Source organism: Embiotoca jacksoni, unplaced genomic scaffold, assembly GCF_022577435.1.
Source record: "Embiotoca jacksoni isolate LCO1_2020_lvr unplaced genomic scaffold, fEmbJac1.0.p SCAF_10, whole genome shotgun sequence".
NCBI lineage: Eukaryota > Metazoa > Chordata > Actinopteri > Embiotocidae > Embiotoca > Embiotoca jacksoni.
Window position 1 is genome coordinate 1,854,599 of NW_027185230.1, and position 25,440 is coordinate 1,880,038.

At 39.8% G+C, this 25,440-nt stretch overlaps 1 protein-coding gene across 4 annotated transcripts in view; it reads left to right on the forward strand.

Annotated features, from left to right (window-relative positions):
- The window catches only part of cacna1bb (calcium channel, voltage-dependent, N type, alpha 1B subunit, b), a 173,463-nt gene that overhangs the window by 87,011 nt on the left and 61,012 nt on the right, over positions 1–25,440 (forward strand). For 2 of the 4 annotated variants that reach the window (XM_069161406.1, XM_069161415.1), the window contains exons 9-19: positions 726–815; positions 2,432–2,653; positions 2,759–2,871; positions 3,030–3,142; positions 5,077–5,208; positions 15,853–15,925; positions 16,198–16,315; positions 18,276–18,343; positions 18,513–18,619; positions 20,600–20,662; positions 23,178–23,924. In XM_069161406.1, coding sequence (XP_069017507.1) covers positions 726–815; positions 2,432–2,653; positions 2,759–2,871; positions 3,030–3,142; positions 5,077–5,208; positions 15,853–15,925; positions 16,198–16,315; positions 18,276–18,343; positions 18,513–18,619; positions 20,600–20,662; positions 23,178–23,924 — 1,846 coding nt within the window. Of the gene's footprint in view, positions 1–725; positions 816–2,431; positions 2,654–2,758; positions 2,872–3,029; positions 3,143–5,076; positions 5,209–15,852; positions 15,926–16,197; positions 16,316–18,275; positions 18,344–18,512; positions 18,620–20,599; positions 20,663–21,629; positions 21,672–23,177; positions 23,925–25,440 lie in introns of all 4 variants that reach the window. The other 2 variants (XM_069161397.1, XM_069161424.1) reach the window with 2 other exon arrangements.

Sequence of the window (25,440 nt, forward strand, 5' to 3'; positions counted from 1 at the left end):
GTCAAGTTTTTAAACTTCTTAAATCTGGGGGAAAATTATGCCAATGCAAAAAGTAATAAAACATGTTCAAACTGTTTGAACCATGCAACATATTTAATTCTAGTGCAGTGAAATGCCTGATCCTGTTCTTTCTCAAGATAGAGGCACTCAAACTGAAACATTTCTACAACCAAGTTGTTTTTTTACTGGAAACGAGTTGATTTTTTTTGGCGGATTGTTTCACTTTTTTGTGAATAGGGTAGGATAGAAAAGAATGGAAAGCCTTTACTGTCATTTGTTTAGGTTTGGGAGTCACTTATAGACAGATAAAAGAGATCGGTAGTCTTCCTCAGTCTTAAAGCAGTACATGATTTTTCAGCCTCGTTCTGCCTCCCAGGAGCCCTTCCGAGCCGACGTGGAGGGTTGTAGATTTGGAGCCCATCACTCCGACAGCACAGGGGTGGTCCATGATGATCACGTTCATGTTGTGCCGGCAGTTTTTCATTCCGAGGCTGACTTCAAGCAGGAAGGCAGAAAATCTCCAAATGAAAAACGTGATTGATGCGTGCTATTCATAGTTTCCAATTAGCTCACCCTTCACACACATATTGTATGTCCTTGCTCCACTTCAATTTTAAATGCTCGGTTTTCTTGACTTAATTTATTTTCACGGATTTATATTAAAGAATGCATTTTAAGAGCTGTATATATTACTTTCCTCCCTGTCTGTGCTGTTCCCATTATAGTCCTGAAGCGGGGGAAAGTGAAGAAGGGTAAAAATGACCTGATCGGTGCTGAGGAGGGGGAGGATCCCTTCGCAGACATCTCCTCTGTTGGTAAATCTCACATCTTTTTATCCATGGCCACCAGCCTTTACAATAAAAGCCTCTGATAAAGCCTGTCATAACACATGTCCTCTGACTCTCTGGCCTCCATTTATCAGATTAGTATGTCACATCACCTCAACACTATAAAACACGAGGCTAAAGATCTGAATAATGTACATTATAGAAGCAGATTCAGCACCTCGACCGAAAGCTGCTTCCTTTGGCTGTAAGTACATCACCTTGAGGAGAGAGAAGTATAATTAACATTTTTAATTAGACTGTTTAATTTAAATAGCAAGAGAATAACCTGCAGCATATTAGAATTATACTTTTCAATATTAATGGACTTCGCGGTCTCAGACAAAGACCGCATGGAATTGCTTGTCTGTGGTTAGGAAATAAGCACCAGCCTGGTAATTGAAACGATTTTGTTGCCTTCAATTTCAAAAAAGCAACTTTTTTTTACAATCTCATCTACTTACTGTTTTCCATAAAATAAAAACTGCTGAGGGAAAATATGGCAAACTGTATCACTCATCTCACTTTGTTCACACATTACGCCTGCAATTCTGCTGCACACCACCAAAGGATGAGGTGCACATTTTTTAATGAGCAGATGCAGGTACATTCAAGGGAGCATTTAGGTGAGTCTATGTTTTTATTTCTGTCTCATGTGCAGGTTTTTCCCCAAACATTTTAACATGCTTGTTAACAGATGTAAAGTGGAATGAATTCCTGTATACCGTAAGGCATCTTCTCTCTGCTGCTGGGTAGAAGCACAATTGTAGCACCAAGACTGGAGACTTCAACTACAACCATTTGTAAATGCAGTCTCAATTCAACTCAGGACACCTGACACAAAGGAGTGTGGAGCAGGAAGAATGGATCATGCTGGACCGGGGCTGTCACAATATCAGATTTTTACAACATGATTATTGTGTCCAAAAAAATAATTCATGGCAACAATTCTGTCGCAATATCTGCATAATATTTGAGAATTGAAAATAATAATCCTATCAAATTTATCTTTACATTTGTTTATTGTGTTTTTTCTCTTTTTCACACAACAGTGCCTAAAAATAACAATTACATGACTTAATAGACGGTAAAAAGACAATCAGATTAGCGTCATGATAACTAACCTTTTATGTGCACTGAAAAGATGCAAAGCAGCAGAATGATTGGACATAAAATATTACGTAAAGGAACATATTCAAATGTAACCCCTCGGTAATCAACAACATTTGGATAGTACCTGTAATTTATTGGCATAACCTTACAACCTTATCCAGTAACTGGATTACAATTATATTTATATATATTTGTAATTACATTACATAATGCTGTTACATGAAAGCAGTTATTCCCAAATGCTGGTGAAGGCAATTAAATATCTTCTTAACAAGCAGAAAATCAAAGATAAGTTTAGTAATTGTTTGCTTCAGGAATGACGCATTATGATTTATATATATAACTGAATGATGGTGATGCAGTTCATCACAGTTGTAGGAAGAAAACAAAGAAACCACACAGTGATTCACTTTGAAAACTGTGACACGCTGACAAATAATTGACTGTTGAAAACTCACAGGTTTCCTGCCTCACCTCTTTGTCATCACTTCCAGCTCCTCCTGGCTCTCCGTTTGGTCGGGCAAGCGTGAAAAGCAGCGGTAAGATGGACAGCTCCTCTTATTTCCGGCGTAAAGAGAAGAGGATCCGCTTCTTCATTCGGCGGATGGTGAAAGCTCAGAGTTTTTACTGGATTGTTCTGTGCCTGGTGGGCCTCAACACTCTGTGTGTGGCCATAGTTCACTACGACCAGCCAGAGTGGCTTACAAGGGCTCTCTGTAAGTCACACACAAACACACACTTAATATATAATCCCACTTGTTGTCTGTAGCTGATATAACTATATTCTCTTTGTGTTGTTACTCTGTTCATGTTGCAACCAGACACAGCAGAGTTTGTGTTTCTGGGTTTGTTTCTGACCGAGATGACTTTGAAGATGTATGGCCTCGGAGCGAGGAATTATTTCCACTCCTCCTTTAACTGCTTTGATTTTGGGGTAAGTTACTGTAGGCTGAAATACAGCGTGCTCCTTTGGTTTTGGATCGTAATCAGGTTACTAATATGATTCAATGTGTTTTAAACTATTTTAAAATGGTTGTAAGAACAAAGACACATGCAGCAGGTGACGAGTCCACCCTGTGCTCTCGTCTCCAGGTCATTGTGGGAAGTATCTTTGAGGTGATCTGGGACATGATTAAACCAGGAGCATCGTTTGGTATCAGTGTGCTGAGAGCCTTGAGACTACTCAGGATTTTCAAAGTCACCAAGTGAGTTCATCTCATAAAACACAAACAAAAAGTACATTTAGCTGTTTTTTTCTTCCTGTTAAAAGAGAGGTTGTTTTTTTTTCCTTTTAAGTTTATGTTATAAGAATTTAACTTTGTTAAGCGCGTTGACACAAACTTGTGTTGTGATTTGGTGCAATATTCTTTTTTTTTTTTAATAGAATAGAATTTTCTTTGTTTGCCCTTTGCAACTGTCAAACCTTAAGGCTTGCATTTTGGGCTTTCTTGTAACTTACTGTTATGAATATATTAATATTTATCTCAAGCTGCAGTTTGAATGAAAAATTCTACTTCTACTCCTCAGAGTCATAAATCAATCACATAAGCATCACACACTATACATAATGCTGGAATCAGCAACATTTCACAGTCCACTTCTTTCCTTTCAGGAGTACACTTTTCATCGCTTTGTCTTGTCTAATAATCACATCACAACGTTTAATGTGTCGTAAAACTGCAAACAACGAGGCAAAAAGCAGAATCCAGTTGAAGCTTGCAGCTGTTGCTCTGACCAAAAGGAATGTTTTCCCATTTTTACTCAACCCTCGTGTTGTCCTCGGGTCAAAATGACCCACAGCTGTGTTCAACCAAGTTCTATTTTATTTCTATATTTTTATATTTTTTGGGATCATTGGTCATCATTCTTTAAAGAAACCCTCACAGCCTCCTTGTCACCAATGATCCCAAAAAACATGAAAATAAAATAGAACTTGGTTGATCCAAAGACAACACGAGGGTTAAATTTGTTCAGACTGTGATCACGAACATTCGAATGATGTTGATGACAGGAAGACATCTCCGTTTTGCATGGCTTTAAAGCCTCCATCACTGACAGTTACATCGGAAAAAAAAGTCAGTATTAACTTTAATAGAATTAGCGTAGCTAATTTAAATGTAGCAATAAACTGTTTTGTATCGGGTTTCAGTGGTCAACAAACTGCCTAAAGTATCTAATCGTACGAAAGAAGCTCATTTAGGCTGTTTATATAGTGTCATTACACAGGTGACAGTGAGTGAAATTGTCTCCGGATAATGCGTTCGTAGAAGCACTGTCATACCTCTGTCTACACTACTTAAAGCATGATGGGAAATGTTGCCAAAACATTTAAACAAACGTGAGCAAGCCTTTAAATTGACTTTACAGTTGATAGACCTAAACTCAGTACGTTTTATCAACATGCTGCTTTTTTCTCATTTATTCATTTATTTATTTATATGTTGTGTGTGTTAAAAACCTTTGTACATATGGGCAAAAAGCTTTTTTTTTTTCCATGAAAAAAAAACTTACTGGTGCCATTTTGAAGTAGCCCGGCCTTTTGGATTAAACCAGGAAGCAAATAAAGAAGAAATATATGGCATGTCAGAGCAAGACAATATAGTAGCAGACCATGATCCTGTCAGTATGTTGGATAAAAATCAGGCCTGAGAAGCCTGGAGTTTTAAGGGCTTAATCTTTTGGTCCTTTCATTCGACTCAATTTCATTCGACTTAATACACTGACCAACATTCATAAATATGAAAAGTCAAAATCTGCCAAATGCAAAAAGTCTATATTTAGAGGACACAAGATTTTGATGTTGTATTAGCTTTACTTCTAAGTCTTTTCTCTGTGAAGTGACAATCCTGTTAGAGTTTGATGGCGATGCTTTTATTTCATTAGATTAGTTGTAATCCTGTGATTCACTGAAACTGGCAGCTGTGGACCCTGACGCATTGCTGTTTGTTTTATACCACCTACAGCTCTTGTTGCTATTTGTTCCACTCTTCCCTCCCCTGGTTTTTTTGTGTGTTTTTTTTCTCTTTCTGTCTCTTTATAAGCCTTTTCATTTCATTTCTTCTGTCTGTCTGGACAAAAGTTATTTTGTGTTCTGTGGGTATAAAAACAATAATTTCTCTATGCCTCTGCTTCCCCTCAGATATTGGAACTCGCTGAGAAACCTTGTGGTTTCCCTCCTCAACTCCATGAAGTCCATCATCAGCTTGCTCTTCCTCCTCTTCCTCTTCATTGTGGTCTTTGCTCTGCTAGGCATGCAGCTCTTCGGAGGACAGTGAGTAGTTTTTTTTTTTTTTTTTTTTTTTTAACCTGTCCTGCCCTTTTCCCTCTTCTCTCCATCCCGACACACACAGACAAACAAACAAACAAACAAACAAACACACACACACACACACAGATCCTCTCCTCTCCTCTCCTCTCCTCTCCTCTCCTCTCCTCTCCTCTCCTCTCCTCTCCTCTCCTCTCCTCTCCTCTCCTCTCCTCTCCTCTCCTCTCCTCTCCTCTCCTCTCCTCTCCTCTCCTCTCCTCCTCTATCGGTCTCTCCACCTGACCCTCCTGCCTGTGTGTGATCCCCGGCCCGGCCCGGCAGCGGTGACAGACATGTTGACGCAGCAGGTAGCTGGCAGATCAGCAGCAGCGACTGCAGCCCTTTGATATCTCTCTCAGCAGGAGCTCCGTGTCTCCTAATGGCAGGAACACCTCATGGTTCTGGGCTGGCTGCAGTTAATCAAAGGCCTGGCATCCAGCCTGTCTGACTCCACTCTGCACAAACATCTTACTGTATATCTCAGCACAAATCAAACCACATCGCACACACACTGTTTTGACAACCCAGTTTCTTTTAATATTATACATTATTTTACATGCACAGTTTTTTCTGTTGTTCTGTTATTTAAATTGCAATTTTTTTTCATTGGATTATAATAATATTACACAGACCAGGGATGATGCTGTGATCTGGAAGCACGGTGAAAAAAAATGAGCAGTTAGATAATCAGGTTGTTAATAAGCCACAAAAAAATGTATCTGAATTACTTTATTTGGAGGTTAAACTGAAAGCGTGTACGCCAGACAATAATCCCTCATTGCACAGAAAGAATGGTCTGTGCTACTGTATGCACAGTGGGTCAGAGTGCAATCAGAAAGTTGGTCTGTAAAGTGGGATAAATGTTGACAATAGACAGTGGATACACAAGCATTTTATAGTTTGCGTTTGTTTTCTTCTACACGTAACTTGGACTTGATTTACAACCTGTCTGAGATTATCTGACCGCTCATTTTCTGCTCCAACAGACTGTTTCTCGGCAACATCTTCATGTTTGCATGATTCGAGTACACTAAGGTGTTACTGAACAAAATGGGAAACAAAACTATTGAAATGAGATTCACCTCCGGTGACGCACCAAAGACAATATCAGGGTTTTTTGTTCAACCGAACTTGTATGTAAAATAGTTGGAATGACCCTTTAAATTTATAACCTCAAAAGCAGGGTGGAAATTTCACACAATATTTTTAAAACTGTCCAACCCAGGAAAAGAACAGCATTGCTTGTTGACCTATGACCTATTTCATGTGTTTATGTTTTCATGATTTCAAAACTCTTGCAATCTAGTTCTGCCCACAGATTGCTCACAGCTGTCTTCTTCAATGTGATCATAGTCTGGAAACTTTAGATGAAGGTTCGCTCAGCCAGGGTGGACCAGTCAGTGACCAGTGGGTGTGGCTAAATGCGATGACATCGAAGTCAAGCGTTTAATTCTTAATGTAGTTGCAACAATGGTGGTGGTGGTAGAGCTAGATGAAGTTATACAAACAGTTGTAGCAACCCTAGAAAATACTGAGGAACTGAAACCAGAGCAACTTCATCCTTAAATTGACTTTCCAAATTCTGTAATGGGGTTGCACTTGTTTACAACTTGGTGAGTTTAATCTTTTGGTGGTCAATGCAGATTGATTAGAGGCTGCTCCAATAGTTTAAGATTATGATGCAGTGACCAGAAATAACAATGTCTGATTTTTTTATGTTAGATTTATTTTTGAAATATGCCCCCAAATCTAGAAAATATTGGATTATGGGATGAATACAATATTCTTAAACTTCCTTAAGGGATGTTTGCCAGACAGTGACCAGATTTTTTATTTATCTTTGAACACATTTTTTGAAGAAGGAACGTATGGTATCTTTTTTCAACATGCTCTGCCGTACTTCTCCTGTTATTTGAAATTATACATTTACCTAGTGTGGCATGTTATGTGACAAAGAAACCTAATTTAAAAAAAAAAAAAAAAAAAAAAAAAATTTCACACAATATGCATGTTCATAAACACGTGTTGTGTTTTAAAGTCAGAATCTGCACTTGTGGCAGGTTATTAGACCAATCAGTCATTCATAGAATTATAAATAAGCATTGATTGAAATGGCCTCAGATGGTTAGAATATCTATTCACTATTATATTGTGTGTTGTTACATCGCCCTACAGCTGTGGCAGGTATGCACTCTCAAGTAAAATGTCACTTTCACATGAAATCACGCCGCCTCAGACAGAAGGCCTTTGCAAAACCCACAACTGGATGTCTTTGAAGCTGCAGGCTGTTGCCATGGCGCCGAGCCTGACATCAGTCCGCGCCATCATTAACATCCCATCAGTCTCCGCTGATGGACAAGTGTAAGATGAGTCTGACGTCCACATGGTGCTTCTAGCCAGCCGAGAACATCAGGCTGAGCTCACTGCTCTCTGTCCGTACGAACAGTTCTGCTCATCTTACAGCTTTTCTTTTTTCTCACGTTTTTCTCATAGAGTCTAAACATGTACACTAGGTGTCAACAAAACAAAACAATCAGGAGTAATTTAAAAATAGACCGTTTTCAGTCTGATTCTGCAAAAAACTAAGAAAACACAACCTTACCTCGGCAGATGAATTCAGTTGTTAAATAAAAAAAAATAAAAAAAAGTGTTTTTCACCCCTAAATAGAAGATTAAGTGGTTCTTTGAGAAGAAGTATAAATGCTTTGTCATATCCAGACCATATTTTTGGCTCACAGATTATGTTCCTGCTCTCAAAACACCAAACCTAATCTCCTGGTAAAATTGTGAGAATTGAAAGATAAACAGCTTGAGGCGAAGGACCATCTTCCCTCTGAGACTCACAGGACATCACCGACTGTTTGGGGTAAAATAGTTGATAGGCTCAAAGGAAATGTGCAGGATTTACTCCAATAGAAAAATAAATGTTTCTGTTTGCTGCTTCATAGCTTTCCGTTTCCGAGGTACTACAGACCTTCTTTGCTGATTAACTCCGACTTTGTCAGACACAGGAGAGATGGCCTTTTTATACTTTTAGCTCGGGCCTTCCTCAGTGTTCGTTCATTGTGACAGTCACATCAATAGACAGTTGTTTACTCCGAATCCCAACCTGTTTACCTCCAATGTGACATTCCATTTTAAAGACTTCACATTTAATCAAGAAAAGAGAGGTGAGTTGAGAAATTATCTAAAATGAAAATAATCTTTACAATAAATCCTTGTAATTTTCAAGAATTTAGCAATTCTTTAGAAAATTTGCCGTTTTTGGCTTTTACTTCTTTATTGGCTCAACGAGCTGTCTTGCTTAAGTATAAGGATCCTGCTCCTCCATCTCACTCACATTGAACTAGAGACATTATATCTGTATGATTCTAGAGAAAATTTGCTGTACGACCCGGAGGAAGAGAGAGTACATTTTATAAAGTGTGCCACCCCTTCTTCTGTTGTGAGAAACACGCGACAATATTTTATTTATATTGATTTACTTGTATTTACTTATTTTCATTTTCCTTTTTTAATACATTTTTCTTTGTTTCCATTAAGTAATATTGTAGATATTTTTTCTGTACTGTCTATAATTTTAATTGTGTCCATAATTTGCAACATATCCATTTAGATTGGTTCTGGTTGTTTGGGTGCATGTTTGGGTGGATGGATCGTGTAGTTACACAGCCGAGTCTTGTTCAGAAAAGCAGAAATTTCTCTGCTTGGACAATTACTCTTTAGTTCATTATTGACAATCAATAAAACAATCTTTGAAGAAGAAATTCCTGAAAATAATCACAACCAGAACCACTTTACCAAAGATTTGAAAAGCAATGAAGCCTCAAGCTCCACAAAAAACCTAAAAAAATGTGGTTGGACTTTGCTGCCCCTGAATTGGTCTTCTCAGGAAATGGTTTGCTCCTGCACTGTGTATCACACAGACCAAGTTGTTATTTTTTTTTTTTTTTTTTTTAAATGACTCCTGATTTAACACTTAAAACTAATTATTTGTTGTTGATAACATTATATTGCTTATATTGGTTGGAATCATTAATTGTAATCTTATAAATTCATTACAGATTTAAAAAACAACAACTTACTGGCTAAATAACTAAACAAGTAATCAGCTGCTGACAAAAATGATAAGCTATATTTTTACTTTCTATTTAAAATTTAAAACATGTTCTTGCAAAAGTAAGCGGCCCCATGATATTGTAAATGACAGTCTCAATCTTCCCCCGTCCCCCCCGTTCTTACAATGTCGTATAGCTGTTATCTTCAATCCACACGCGTGTGTTCAGAAGTGTGTTGCCTTCACCTATACAACATAAACCTGCTCCTATTGTAATAAGGATTATAGGGAAAGGAGGGCACAGGCTTGTGGGGAGTTTGGCCTTACGTGCTCTTGTGTTCAGGACTGATTTAATGAAGTCTCCGTGGACGACGCATGGAAGCCAAGCAGCAAGCTCCCAATCCCTATTATCGGAGTAAACAGAGGTCGGTGCGAACACAGGCGCAGCAGTAAACCGCTAACGCCGCTCCCTGCACTGTGTCTACTAATCTCCAATGAGGGAGGGAAGGAAAGAGAGGAAGAAGTGTGGGGAAGAGGAAAGGAAAAGAGGGAAGACTGAGGTGACGTGAAGTGAGAAAAGTGATTGAGGGATGAGCTGTGGGTGGAGAGATGGGTGGATGATGGAGGATGCAGTAATGAGACAGAGAAGGACAAAGGTAGAAGGAGAGGAGCATGGGGAGAGAGAGAATATGATGACATACCAAGGGAGAGAAGGCTTATTAAATTAGTTTTCCCCTCCCCCTCTCCTCCAACTGGCTTCCCTCCATCACTCACCTCCTCCCCATCTCCCGTCAGGCCGAAACATGTCCCCTAAATATTAATGGCCGATATTAGGTTTTCATTGATTGACTCCATGGCCAAATGTATTTGGACAACCGATCATTACTTCCATATGTGATAGTTCCAAAACTATTAATCATTAATGTGCTGCTGTAACAGCCTCCTCTCGACTGGGAAGACCTCCCACAGGTTTTTTTGGAGCCTGGCTGCTGGGATTTGCTCCTATTGAGACATGTGAGCACAAATGAGGTAAAACAATGATGATAGGAGAGAAGACCTGAGACCTGGGTTTGCAGTGAGTGAGGTGTTGGATGTGGGTGAGGTCAGACCTGGGCTTGTGCACACGGGGTTTTATTATGTTGAACCAGAAATGTTATTGTTTTCTGTCATATTTAGGTTTCCCTCAACTAGTATTCACGGGTCAAGTCCAAACATTCAAACGTATGTAGACATGGGGTTTATATACTCTTTGTCATACAACATGTGTGTGTATATATATCAGCAGGCATGCTGACAGAGATAGCAGTTGACTCCAGAAATAGTGAATGATTTATTGAAAAGCATCCTACGTATTTTATGTGTTTAATTAATGAAAGCATGTTTAGGCAGTTATCTATACTCATTATACGATTTGTTGTTTAGTTGGTTATTTCCGTGACTGAAGTTTCTTTGTCACAAAATGGCTTAAAAACGGATTTTTTTTTTGTGTTCTAAAATATCAATGTCAATATCGACCTCAAAAATGGGAGCAGGTACACATGCATACAATACACACAGCGAATACGAACATGAAGAGCATGTAGACGATGAGGATGTTGAGAACGTTCTTCAGCGAGTTGACGACACAGTCGAACATGGCCTGCAAAGTATTAACACACACACACACACACACACACACACACACACACACACACACACACACACACACACACATACACACACTTGTGCACATATCGTTGGATCTGCACTGTTATTTGGGCAGACGGTCGCTGCTGTAACAATGTGCTCCACATCCTCTCCTCATCTTTGCCGACCCTTTCTTCTTCCTTTGTCTTCTCTTCCTTCATGTAGTTTTTATTCCCAAACACATTTCCTCCCCTTTTGTTCCTCAGACCGGTTTGCATGGTGTATTGCATGCTGTTACATTATGGTTGTTAATAAAAAAAATTCTTCTTCAATTCTTTTAAAATTACAGAAATTAAGACATTTCATTTCAATTTTTTCATAGTTTAACCGGAATATTGGATATACAGTGGGTACGGAAAGTATTCAGACCCCTTTAAATGTTTCACTCTTTGTTTCATTGCAGCCATTTGCTAAAATCAAAAAAGTTCATTTTATTTCTCATTAATGTACACTCAGCACCCCATCTTGACAGAAAAAAACAGAAATGTAGAAATTTGTGCAAATTTATTAAAAAAGAAAAACTGAAATATCACAAGGTCATAAGTATTCAGACCCTTTGCTCAGTATTGAGTAGAAGCACCCTTTTGAGCTAGTACAGCCATGAGTCTTCTTGGGAATGATGCAACAAGCTTTTCACACCTGGATTTGCGGATCCTCTGCCATTCTTCCTTGCAGATCCTCTCCAGTTCTGTCAGGTTGGATGGTGAACGTTGGTGGACAGCCATTTTCAGGTCTCTCCAGAGATGCTCAATTGGGTTTAGGTGAGGGCTCTAGCTGGGCCAGTCAAGAATGGTCACAGAGTTGTTCCGAAGCCACTCCTTTGTTATTTTAGCTGTGTGCTTAGGGTCATTGTCTTGTTGGAAGGTGAACCTTCGGCCCAGTCTGAGGTCCAGAGCACTCTGGAAGAGGTTTTCTTCCAGGATATCTCTGTACTTGGCCGCATTCATCTTTCCTTCAATTGCAACCAGTCGTCCTGTCCCTGCAGCTGAAAAACAACCCCATAGCATGATGCTGCCACCACCATGTTTCACTGTTGGGATTGTATTGGGCAGGTGATGAGCAGTGCCTGGTTTTCTCCACACATACCGCTTAGAATTAACGCCAAAAAGTTCAATCTTGGTCTCATCAGACCAGAGAATCTTATTTCTCATAGTCTGGGAGTCCTTCATGTGTTTTTTGGCAAACTCTATGCGGGCTTTCATATGTCTTGCACTGAGGAGAGGCTTCCGTCGGGCCACTCTGCCATAAAGCCCCGACTGGTGGAGGGCTGCAGTGATAGTTGACTTTGTGGAACTTTCTCCCATCTCCCTACTGCATCTCTGGAGCTCAGCCACAGTGATCTTTGGGTTCTTCTTTACCTCTCTCACCAAGGCTCTTCTCCCACGATTGCTCAGTTTGGCTGGACGGCCAGGTCTAGGAAGAGTTCTGGTCGTCCCAAACCTCTTCCATTTAAGGATTATGGAGGCCACTGTGCTCTTAGGAACCTTGAGTGCTACAGACATTATGTTGTAACCTTGGCCAGATCTGTGCCTTGCCACAATTCTGTCTCTGAGCTCCTTGGACAGTTCCTTCGACCTCATGATTCTCATTTGCTCTGACATGCACTGTGAGCTGTAAGGTCTTATATAGACAGGTGTGTGCCTTTCATAATCAAGTCCAATCAGTTTAATTAAACACAGCTGGACTCCAATGAAGGAGTAGAACCATCTCAAAGAGGATCAGAAGAAATGGACAGCATGTGAGTTAAATATGAGTGTCACAGCAAAGGGTCTGAATACTTATGACCATGTGATATTTCAGTTTTTCTTTTTTAATAAATTTGCACAAATTTCTACATTTCTGTTTTTTTCTGTCAAGATGGGGTGCTTAGTGTACATTAATGAGAAATAAAATGAACTTTTTTGATTTCAGCAAATGGCTGCAATGAAACAAAGAGTAAAAAATGTAAAGGGGTCTGAATACTTTCCGTACCCACTGTATAGTAGAACTGTTTTTGAAAACATTCAGTTGAACCTGGCATCGTTGTATAATTCCTGCATGCATCTTATTTCACTGTGACATGCTTACTTTGTGAGGATTGTTCCGTCTGTCAAGCTCTGTTCCTCAAAACTGCCTTCATACACCTTGATATCAAAAGATATCCAAGATGGAATTAAATATTGATATTTGATTTGTACATTTATAAATGGACTATTTAATATATATCCTTAATTTTCAAATAACAGTCCTCTTGTGTTTTGACAGGCTTTCAACAAGAAACCAACATTGGTACCCATTCAAGAAAAAGAAAAATAATTCCATTACAATTAAGTAATTAGAAGTAAAAGGTGTTTTTAGTTAAAGACTGAAATAACTCTCAAACGCAAAAGATACTATTTGTGTGTCCTTGTTTGTTAATGTGCATATGTGTGCATAATGTTGTACATAGTCTATGATTAGTGACAACTTGAAAGCATCAAAGGTGGACCGAAGATCACAAAGAACTTCAGTGGCATAAATTGATTTTTAATTAATTGTGGTGAACATACAGTACACAGGTAATTTCTGTGGCCCGAGAATAGAGCCCTGTGGTAAACCCAACTACTGAGGGCCGAAGGGTTTGATTTAACAGAATTTGATCTGGCCCCAACAATCTGTAGTTTTCCCTGTGAGGTCACTGTGAAACCAAGTGAGCGATACTATGTTGAGCTAAGGCAGATTTTGGTTTCATGTAGAAGTGACAGAGGAACATTTGAGCAGAGTTGAATTTGAAGCGGGCGAAATTACCAGCATCTGTTCTCAAATATTTAGAATCCAGTTCATAATGTGGCTGTTTTTCATGTCTTTTTGGCTCGATACATCAAATTGATTGATTTTCACAATTTCACCCAAACTTGTTTTGCATTTTGCCATACATTTTAATCCTTCCCTCTTCTACCCATTCCCAACTAATTCTTGTACCTGCCTTATAAAATGATGAACACTAGCAGCGCAGGCTATTTTTAGTTGAATGACCAACCCATCTTTACGCATCTCTGTGTCATTCTCTCATTGTCTTCTTCAGTTTCAAGACCACGGATTCAGGTTTTGGCAGGTTTGTTGGGTCATTTTGGGGGCTTTCTGCAAAGATTTAGATTCTTTGTGTTTAATTTGTGCATGTGTGATGAAAATAGATATGATATTAAGCCAGACCCTACTGTTAACTTTATGAGATATCACAAAACAAACTTATGGTGGTATGTGTGCTCATACAATTCCAGTAAGCACGATACTTTCAGTTTTGTGTAAACCCAGTAGTGCTGGGTTGAGATGGCACAATTCACTTTGGATCCAAGATAATAGATACTCAGATTAATTGATCATCAATCATTTTATTTATCCTCTTATATATACTTGTAACAAAAAGTAGTTTTAGAAGTTAGCATGTTACCATATTAAGTTAGCATGTATATCTCTAAATAAATAAGATAAAGATAATTAAACTAACAATATAGTGACAAGTCTTTTTAGTTGTAGAGACTAAATCTCCCTCCATTCATTCATTTATTCATTCATTCAGTGACAGTATGTCATGTTTGTTTGTGTTTTCTGTCTTTGTCTTTGCCCCACGTTGAACTTTCCACTCAGGTGTGCTGTTGTGTTGAGCCCAAAGCAGACTGACACTGTAGGATGCATGTCAAGATGAACATCTGTTCTCGACTCTGTAACAACCTGCTTCACACACATCACTATAGTTTTGAGGTGATGAAGCATGGGCACCCTAGAAAAGCAGCATTTTACTCCCCGGCTTGACATAACCAGGCTGCCTTGATTTTTCTCCCTTGTCATCTCACACTTCTTCTGTGATGTTCCAGCTCACAGATGACGAAGGAGAAAATCTCAGTTTAAAAAAGATCATTTAGAAAATTCATTAATCTAGGCACCACTCCATTTTTTATTTATTTGCTTGATATTAGGTCAATATGACATGTGGATTTGTTGATCTGCTGCATGGCTGTGTGCACTATTTGTGCATACAACATGTTAAATGATGCAGCCCTGAGCTGCAGAGGCAGTGTGTTTTGGACTTGAAAGTCGGAGCTGTGGCTCCCTGTTGACTAGTGTTTCTTGCTGTTGCATGTTTCTGACCCTGTCCTTCTGTCCCACGATCAATAGAAAACAACCCCTGTCATCTCTGAGTACACTAGTCTCTCCCTGTAGGTGTGAAGAAACCCGAAAACCCAATCCTATACTTGTATTGTACTTCTGTCTTTGTGAGGACAGATGTGAGTCTTAGACATCTTCACCCGGGACAAGTAGCCAGTCCATCAAGGCCAATACAGACGGACAGACGACCATACACATTTACATTCAAACCTACGTCTAATTCAGATTTAGCAATTAACATGTCTTTGGACTGTGGGAGGAGGTTGACAGTGCTAACCACTGCACCATTATGCCGCCCTTTCACCTCAAGTAATGATGTTAAATATATTGACAGCTTAGAAAATAAGACCTCAGAAATATTAGATAAAACAACAACAATAAGACCCAAGTTGTAATGAACTGTATTTACCCTTCTAGATTAGGGGTCAGGGGATATGTTATGTATTTGAGGGTCCTCACAAGCATAGAAGTACAAATGTGTGTGTTGTGTGCAGTGGAGGATTCAAGGGGGAAAGAAGAAACTGGTGCAGGTGTGTCTGCAGGCTTAACTGTGTCTGTTGGTGCTATCATGTTTCTCAGGACCAGAAACATGTACTGTCCATCAAGCTTTTAACATTAATCCAAGTGCTTTTCCTGAACTGCAGGTAGACCGCCGTAACACCTGACCGAAACAACATTTTTGTTTTCTGCTTTTCCTTGTGATGTTCCTCTTTGTGATGCCGTTCTTGTGATTCTTCTTCCAGGTTTAACTTTGAAGATGAGACTCCAACAACAAACTTTGATACATTCCCAGCAGCCATCCTCACTGTGTTTCAGGTAACACACAAACCGGCACATGTTCTGAGTAAATGAGAGAATACTGACATCACAGAAAAAGAAAGTTTCTTATCAGTCATTTTAATTAGAGCGAATGGCTGGTCTGTGGAGCTCCTGTGCCCTAATGAGCTCACTGATAATCCTCCAATTAGTCTGTGCTCATAACCCTTCACTTTGTAAGGTAATTTAATTCTGCACGGCGTCAGATTTGCACGTTGCTTTATAACCTGCCTGCGTCCCCAGCCTCACACCGACTCTCTGGTCTCCCTCAGATTCTGACTGGTGAGGACTGGAATGCCGTCATGTACCACGGCATCGAGTCTCAAGGAGGTGTTCGCCGCGGCATGTTCTCCTCCATCTACTTCATCGTCCTCACGCTCTTTGGAAACTGTATCCTCTCTGACATCCTGACAACTAAAGTGTGCTGAGTCAGAAGAAGTAGGATCGAGATGTGAAAATGGTCTTAGGTTGAAAATGGATTTAATTCTTACAAGGTGCCAATAACTCCTACATTTGTGTTCTTGGGTTGCATTGAAGAAAAATAGTGTCCATCTAAACACACTCAAAATCTAGAAGGGCATCTCCTTGGACTTGATGATACTTAATTTTGCTTTTGATATTCAGACCTTAAATGCTCAAAATTCAGTTGGAATTAAACATTTGGTCTGAACATTATGGAAGCCAGATACCTCCTATAAAACTAGCTGCTTATCAGTATGGGGCAGGACAAACAACATATCAACAGTTTAGTTTATTGAGTGGTGGAACAATTTTTTTTTTTCTGAACTAGACACATTAGAGTTCAGAGTTTTTCTCCTGGGAGCATGAATGTGCTCATGGAAAACAGTATCGTCAGTGTATGCATGACTCAGCACATCATCTGATTAGCTGAGGAACATAAAGTTTGAATTATGACGGCAGACATTAGTTCAATGTGAAAGATCATCACTGATTCAAGGCTGTGTAAGGTTGGCCCTGCAGAGAGAGTATGAGCGTTCTTTTGCATCCTGCAAAATGACAGTCAAAACATCTTTTAATTTCTGCAGTCTTTCAATAAGCTCAGTGTCAGGAATAAGCTCACTGCAAAACGTGTATTTTAGAGACCCCCCAAAAACTACCCCATTGGTCGCAAGCAGCTTATTTCGACCCACAGCTACATTTTAAAGTTGAGTGACTTATAGCAGAAATATAAACAACAACTATTATGTATTCAGTAAAAGTGCAACCCAGTATCACGGTAAAATGTGGCATAGCCACGCTTTGGGCTGTCTAGGCGTGTAAGTCACGCATTTTGTAAGCGTGAAACTTCCACACACATAAATGTCATGTGACGCGGTATCATAAGCATCATCACAGACTGCCATGCGGGATGATGAGATTTGAATCCCGGAGGTTGCAGTGCTTTTCTTGAGTTGTATTTTGTTTCCTACCTGTAACCGTGTTCTTTTTCTAACCCCGACCATTTTTTTTTTGTCACAAACCCCAACCATGTGCTTATTTAGTAACCTCAACCACGTCTTTTTGCAAAAAGTAAAATTTTCCTGTAGATCAAATGGCTCAAATCATGCAGTAAGTTTCATTTTTGTCCACTACAGGAAAACCTGTAACTTTCACGCCTAGACAACGGCAAGCATAGCTATCTCACATTTTGCTACAGTGGACGGGCGTGTCTATTTCATGCTTTGCTGTGATACCGGGTTGAAAAGTGATACAGTTCAGATGGCCTCTATATATAATGAAGAGGTGGGTTAGGTGGATGGTTATGGCTTTCTTGTAGGAGACCAACAGTCACGACGAAGGTTGCATGACTTGTGGAAGCCATAACTAAAATCATAATTTTAACCCAAACCATTATCTTTCTCTATCTAAGTGTTTTTTGTGCCTAAACCTAACCAGGAGCACTAAATTAGGAAACACTCATGTGGGTCATATTTGAGGAACAAACTATCTTTATGGTCGTATGGGTTGGAGGACCTGTTGGTGTTTCATGTCTCTGTCTAAATGCCTGACTGCTCCTTATTGGTTAGGTCTCCTCTTAGGAGTGATAGGAGTGAATTTCCCAAGAGAGTAAAGTAGATAAAAGTGTTATACTCCTTAATGTAGAAGTAGAAGCAAAAACTCTGAGAATTTTTGGCGGGTTTGGAGTGAGGTCGTACTCAGAGACATGTGCGTAGCAGCTTCTTGAGTTGAATATGTAGGCAGGACTGATGGGTATACTGATAGAAAGATGGACTAAAACATCACTATTAAGACCTACTCCTACACACTACTTGGATGCGAAAAACAAATGCATATTTTACCACAGGATACTGTCCAACTGTATGTTCTCCTGAGCCCTGCTGTTATTCAGACACCCTCCTGAATGTCTTCTTGGCTATCGCTGTTGATAACCTTGCTAACGCACAGGAGCTGACTAAGGTATGCTGAGTCAGACCTTCTCAAAGTTTTATTTGTAGACACATTAAGAACGCAAAGAAATACAAGTATTTCACCTACAGTCGTGGCAGACCTGAGAAAAGCCCAGCACGTGTACACAGGATATCTATTTGTCATAAAACGAACGTATTTTTCATTCATTTTATTAAAGGATGAAGAGGAGCAGGAGGAGGCAGCCAATAAGAAACTCGCCCTCCAGAAGGCTTTAGAAGTGAAAGAAGTCAGCCCGATGTCAGCAGCCAACATTTCCATCACTGCGTAAGTTTCCAAGTGTCTTTCCTCAGACAGCAGCTGAGTTCAGCTCCACACTGGACAGAAATGTCCTTCTGTCATTGAGCGTGCTGTCCTTCAATATGTTCCTCCCCCTCAGTCTGAAATGTGTGTGTGTGTGTGTGTGTGTGTGTGTGTGTATACCGTGTTTGATCTGTGTATGTTCTGGATTTCTCCTCATCCACTCCTATTATGAGAGTGCACCTGTGGTGTTGCCTTGTTTATTACACCCCACTGTTGTTAAGGAAGCTTCAGTCAACAACACATGTGAGTTTCCTCCAGCAGCTTTTACGTTATTTAATTTTTTATTTCTCGCCCATTTACCAGAGCTTTGCCTTCATGCTGCCAAAACAGTGTTTCTTTCTCAAAGCAGTTGTCCCACATCTGAACAGTCAACTGTTTTAGAAATGTCTCCTACAAAATACGCAGCGCTTATTTGATGTCAATGTTAGACAATTTCTGTATCACGTATTTGTCTTATGTAAAGAGCATTTATATATGAACACAAAACTTATTAAAGTAAATAAGTAAAGCATTGATATAGCATCGTAATGGGAGGAAAGGACCAACATGGGTTTAACAAATCAGTTGTAAAAACGTTTTACGAGGAAGGAGATGCATTCAACACATTTGTAAGGCCTTAAAGACACATTTATAACTTTTTTTTTGTCAGTAACGTTGAGTGTAAACATAACTTTGTTTGAAACCTCCACAGAACACCTTTAATTCAAAACCATCATGGACAGCAGGTTTGTAGTTCAGTGTATCAGCACTGTTGCCAATTATTATATGACTATTGCTTCATTCCCACAGTGTAAATTGTAAGAAAGAGGAAACAGATGAACAAAGAGCCATTAATCATCAGCTAAAGACAAAAGGAGAGTCATATGAGCAAGCTATAAGAAAACCTGAACGTAAACTGTCAGAAGTTCCCATTGTTTCTAATATGATAATGACAGTGATGTTTTTATCAGGACAGATAGCTCCTGCCATGCCCAGAACCTTGGAGCAACACTGAAACCATGAAAGTCTGTCAAGAGAACGCTGGAGTAAAACTGGAGCTTTTTTCAGCCTTATCAGTGATTTATAGCCGTAGAACATCATGTTGGTAGTCACAGCCTTTCTTCTTGATACTCATCTGCTCAGTTTCTGTGGAACAAAAAAAAAAAAACGTGAATTGTCTGTGCATGGTGCTCGCACAATATGGATTCAACTGACTGTCTGTTGAATATTTCTGCACAGCTCTTTATGTGACGTTCAGTCTCACAAAGCCTTTTATTCATTCGAGAAAGTCTTTGATTCACACTCGCTGCTTAATAATTGTCATCTTGCTCACTAAGAATGAGGTCATTCAGCGTGTAAAAAAATTATCATCGCTGTAAATCACTGGTCAGCATACTTCTCAATGTTCCTCCTTTTCTCTGTTAGTACTCTTATTATGTGATTGTATTCATTATCTCCAGTGTTCTCAGGATGTTTTAATTTGTACGGTGTGGTATCACTGGTGGGTGAGCTCTTAAGCAGTTGCTTTTCTTTCAAATGAACTGTTTTATGTGCATTTTGTGTGCTGTTTCGGAGAAAGTCAGGGTTTCATTACAAAATAAAAATAAACTCACAAAGGTAAAAAAAAAAAATCTAAAAAAAAAAAAAAATCCATGAATCTCAATTATAAATTATCTTATCATTAAAATGTATCAAAACTGAATTTTTATGAGTAAAATATGATTTCAGTTTTACTCTTATTTTGGAATGAAACTCCTGAACAGTTTTAAGTTTCAGTTCTTTGTCATAAAAAAAAAATCACTGCTGACAAACATGCTTTTGTTGCTGTCGTGTTATTGAGGTAGTTGCACAGATTAGTCCTTTGCTGTAAAACAGGGGACAGGTGGACAGACAGACAGACAGTCCACCTGTCCCCTTCAGATGTGTGTCTCATTATTTTCTTTTGTTTTTGTTCTGCATGTACAGTTTTGTAAAGCAAAATCGAGATGCACTCTCTCGCAGGTCGTCCATCAACAGCATTCAGTCACCGTGAGTTAATACTCTGTTACAATATTCTCCTCCTTGTCTCCTCTCCTTCATTTTTTTTTCTCCTCTCCTCTTCACTCCTCTCCTTTCCTGGTTTGCTCTTCTCTTATCTCCGTCCGTTGTCCCTCTTATCTTCTCTGTTATTTCCTTTCCTTATCTCTTCTTTCTGGTCTCTTCTCTTCTCCTTCTTCTTGTCCTGTCTCCTCTCCTCCTCTGGACCTCCATAAAACAAAATTTTATATCATAACCTCATTACTGGTGAAATGAAATGTATTTATCTAGCTTATATTTTTGAAAAAGTCATCACAAAGCACGTTAGAGAGTAGAAAAACACAATTACATGTAGTTTTGCACATGACACATGTTAAGCTGTGAGTGTAGTTTTCAGTGTATACTGTTGACAGCACACAGTTGCACTTCCCTCCAGCTTTAACCAACCAGTGTGTAATCTGTTGATGGCAGCAGCTCATCTATGCTGGTGCCTTTAGTAATTCATCCTCCACTGCGCTCTCTAATTTGTCCATGAATGTTTAACTTTTCTGAGCGTTGCTACCACCGCAGGCAGCTCGACATTTCCAGTCACTTCGTGATTGCAGACCCCAGGACAACACTTGAAAAGATAACATGAGCCGAGGCTAAAATAAAATGCAATGACCAGCTTTAAGTTTGCTCTCGCGCTCGGCGGTTTGCGCTCAGCTGATTACAGATGTGCAGATGGAAGGCCAGATACACTCAACAAATCACTTCGCTGAAAAAACACTGGACTAGAACTGCCCTTCTTGTGTGGTTTTTTTTTAGCAAGTGTGCATGGGCTTTATTAATATAGATCACAAAATAACACTCCTATACACTCAGTGTAACATTTCTCACTTTTCTTTCTGCAGTCACGCTGCCTGTATGTCTGTAGTTCACCTGTCTGTGGATACCTGTCCTGTGTCCTCTGTCTGTGTGTCTTCTGTCTGTCTTTTAGGAGTTATACTGTCTACTCCTCCCCCACCCGGCGTATCTCGAGGTGACCAAATGGAACTAACTTAACTAACCCATAAAGCCCCATGTAAATATATCATACTGAACAGAAACAGTTCATACATGATCGATGGAAACGTGGACACATCAAATGATTTTTGATGGTCTTTGATTCTTTGCACTTGTGTAGAAAAACCCATGTTGAAAAAAAAAAAGAAATCACATTCTGCCCATTAGTGTGATTTCTGACCATCTTCCCTACTGAGGAACCAGCTTGTTTATTTGTTTAAAGAAGCTACATGAGGAGAATGGCCATTACCCATAGCATGTTTTTTTTCTTTTTTTCTGCCTGCCTGCCCCATTTACACATTAAGAAAGCTCTACATGGTCTGTGTCAGTTTATTTGCATTCAACACCAGTGAGGTTTGTCATACACTAAGAAGAAATCACCGTGGCAGCCAATTGAGAAATAACGGAAACCAATAACTTATACAGAATAGGCATGTCAGTTGTTGCATGGTGTTACCATGTAACAAAAAAAGGGCCTCAGAGGGAATCAGGGGCCTCATGATTTCTCCATACTGGAGAATTCAAGCCTTTCCCGAACAGTCTTGATGATTCAGAGGGTTCTTTTTACAGTGTTCCCTCAACTTTTAGGTGTTAAGTTGAGTCTAATTTTTATTTTTGTTACATATAGAGAAACCTCTGTCATTTCGAGCTTTCATTTCAGCAACACAAGGTTTCCTTGAGTTTGTAAAACAGGTTTTTTAGGAGGTTTCATGTATCTTTTATACTCCATGAAAAGCCGGCTTTTAGTTTGGACGTTTGATAGTCAAAGGAGGAAGCCTTGAATAGCAGTAAACTGTATGAAGACACTGCCGAGATGATTTGTCCTCATCAACAACAAAGGAGTAGTAAGTCATCCAGATCAAATCATAGAAATTACCACATGACTACAGATATTGCACTTTTTCTGACAGCATCATACTATCCTGTTATAGACAGTTTTCTTCTTGATCAGCACTGGTCAGTTTATTCCAAAACACTGTGATCTCATACATTTTCTGCCAGTTTTTCAAGTCATGTGAAATGACTTCAATGTTGAGGACCTTAAATAAATTACACACTTCCCACAATCAGGTCATATCATTACAAGAGAATGTTACACCTCTCAGCATTATACATATTTATCCATCTTAAGTGTTGGGACATTATCGAATTTTGCCTTGCTGGATTCGATCTATTTCTCCATAGACCACTCACGTATGGTAAGTGAAAGCTTTACCATGGTGAACATTTGTGCCAACGCATCCATAGACATGGTTCTGTCTTACTTTACCTTATTGGGGTTTGGTGATTTTATTTAGGAGGGAACTGTTTGCAGTATTAGATGGTGTGGCTATGGATGAAACTGGATTGCACCCAAACCCCAAACCCCACACAGCAAACAGATAACTCATAAAGCAGACATAAACAAGTTTCATAAAACGTTTCTATTTCATTGTCTTGTCACTGTCACATGATATTTTTCCTGTGGCTCTGCTGTTTGCAGCAAGGAGCAGCAGCGGTCAGCAAAGGCCATGTCAGTGTGGGAGCAGAGGACCAACCAGCTGAGGAGACACAACATAAGGGCGAGCAGCGAGGCCCTGTTCAATGAGCTCGACCCCGAGGAGCGCCTCCGGATGTCCACCGCCCTCCACCTGCATCCCGATATGAAGACTCACCTGGACCGGCCCCTCATAGTGGAGGCCAGGAATGGGGACAAACTCAGCAGGCCCCCTGAAGGAGGGTGGGAGGGGGCGGGGGATCCCGGCCAGGACGGGCTGGGAGATGGTTTCCACGCGCACTCCAGGAAGCATCACCGCCACCACGACAGCAACGGGGAGAGCAGGGAGGGAGGAGATGGCCAGGGAGGGAGGCACCACACCCATCACAGCAGGAGCAGGGAACACAAGGCCGACGATCCCCAGACAAAAGAGAGGAGAGGAGAGAGGAGCCAGAGCCACGAGAGAGGGCCGGGAAACAGGCACCACCACCAGGCCGGCTCCCCCGAGGAGGAAGCCAATGATGTACGTGGAGGAGAAGAAAGGGGGTATCGCCACCATCACGCCCATCGTCCACCAAAAGAGGGAAATGGGATGTTAGTGAACGGTGCACAGGGAGAGCGCAGGACGAGGGGGGGAGGTGAGGGGGACAGTAATGGAGAGAGGAAGGGACGCTCCTCCCGTATGGTTCGAGCTCAGTCTACTCTGGGCGGAGACGACTGTAAGAGGAGCAAGAATGGAACCAAAGCTTATAGGTAGGACTGCAGAGATTTTACAAACCCTAATGTTTTGTGTATATTATTCACATGTTTTTTTTAGATGAAGCCCATTTATATTTATGTTTAAGTCAGGTCGGAATAATAAGTGATTGGATGTAAAAAAGTAAGTATGATAAAAGTTGATAGTTATCACCACTGGGAACATGCATTTACTGGAATACTTGAAACTGTACAGCAACCAAATCCTTAAATATCAAAAGAGTTTAAATCTTCTGCCTCTGTTATGTAGCCTTTAAATCGAACATCAAGTTTACTTTCTCTTATTTTGGCATGGCAAATGAGTTCATAAATAAGCTTGAGACACACATAATGTCAAGTTATTATATATTTTTTTCTAATATCAGTGAATCAAAATGTCAATTTGAAAACAACCTTACAGAAATTAGTGAATAAGCACTCGAATCTATGGGTTTCATAAGTCACATACCCAAGGAACTAATCCTGTCAAATTGTGGGGTGGGGCTTTTAATATCATTGAGCTGTCAGATGGGTGGAGCTAGAGGTGGGAACTATATGCATATTCATAGATCCGCATGGACTAAAGGAAGGAAAAAGTGTAGACTTACATTGAAACCACATTTGATTTTTTTTTCTTGGAACCAAAAAAAACAACAAAAAAAAACAAACAAAAAAAAAAATCGAAATATGTAATTTTGATGAACAGAGATGAGTTTTTAGGGGTTTAATCAATATGAGAGGAACTTTAAAAGAGGATATGTTAGTGTTGCAATCACAACTTGTCTCTGCGGGGCCCCAAGTGGCCAAAAAGATCACTTCGAGCAGGTTTAAATACAGTCAGATCACACTTCTGTGCTCTAAATATTCTCCTCCTCTTCATTTCTGTTGAAACCCACACAACAAACCAGTCCAAGCATGCTTTTGCTGTTTCAGTGTGATTTTCCAACGCAGTGCGTTTTGAAATGGAGTGTTTTTTATACTTTTATATTTCAGCAGCCTGTTTGATACAACATCACAGCACCAGACCATAAACTGCAGCATGACTCAGACAGATTTCAGCGTTTGGATTCGCTCTGTTTGATATTTCTTCATTCCCCATATTGCAGCCGTGACATCACATAATATTTTGTTCTGAAAAGGCAATTTTGTTAAACAGACTGCTAATGTGACTGTACTTCGGACAGCAGTCATTTTGAGTGGACAGTAATAGCACTCTGTGTGCTGTTACTGTCTTTTACTTGTGATTTTCTGGCTGACTTGGAATCATCACCCTTCTGTTAACTTTGAGGTGCAAAACAGCCCTGCAGAGTTTTGCTGCCATTTCATATTCAAAGATACTATAGAAGACATAACAAGAATAATAGACTATCAGTTTGCACTTCTACATAAACACTGTATAACTATGTATTTGAATTGCATGTTTGTATTTGTCTAGTCTGTTGTCATGTAAGTTGTGGTCTATCTCTGAGGTGGACAGAAAAACTTTCTCATATGGGTCTCATTTGGTAGAAAAAGCTTGAAGCACTCTGAGAGC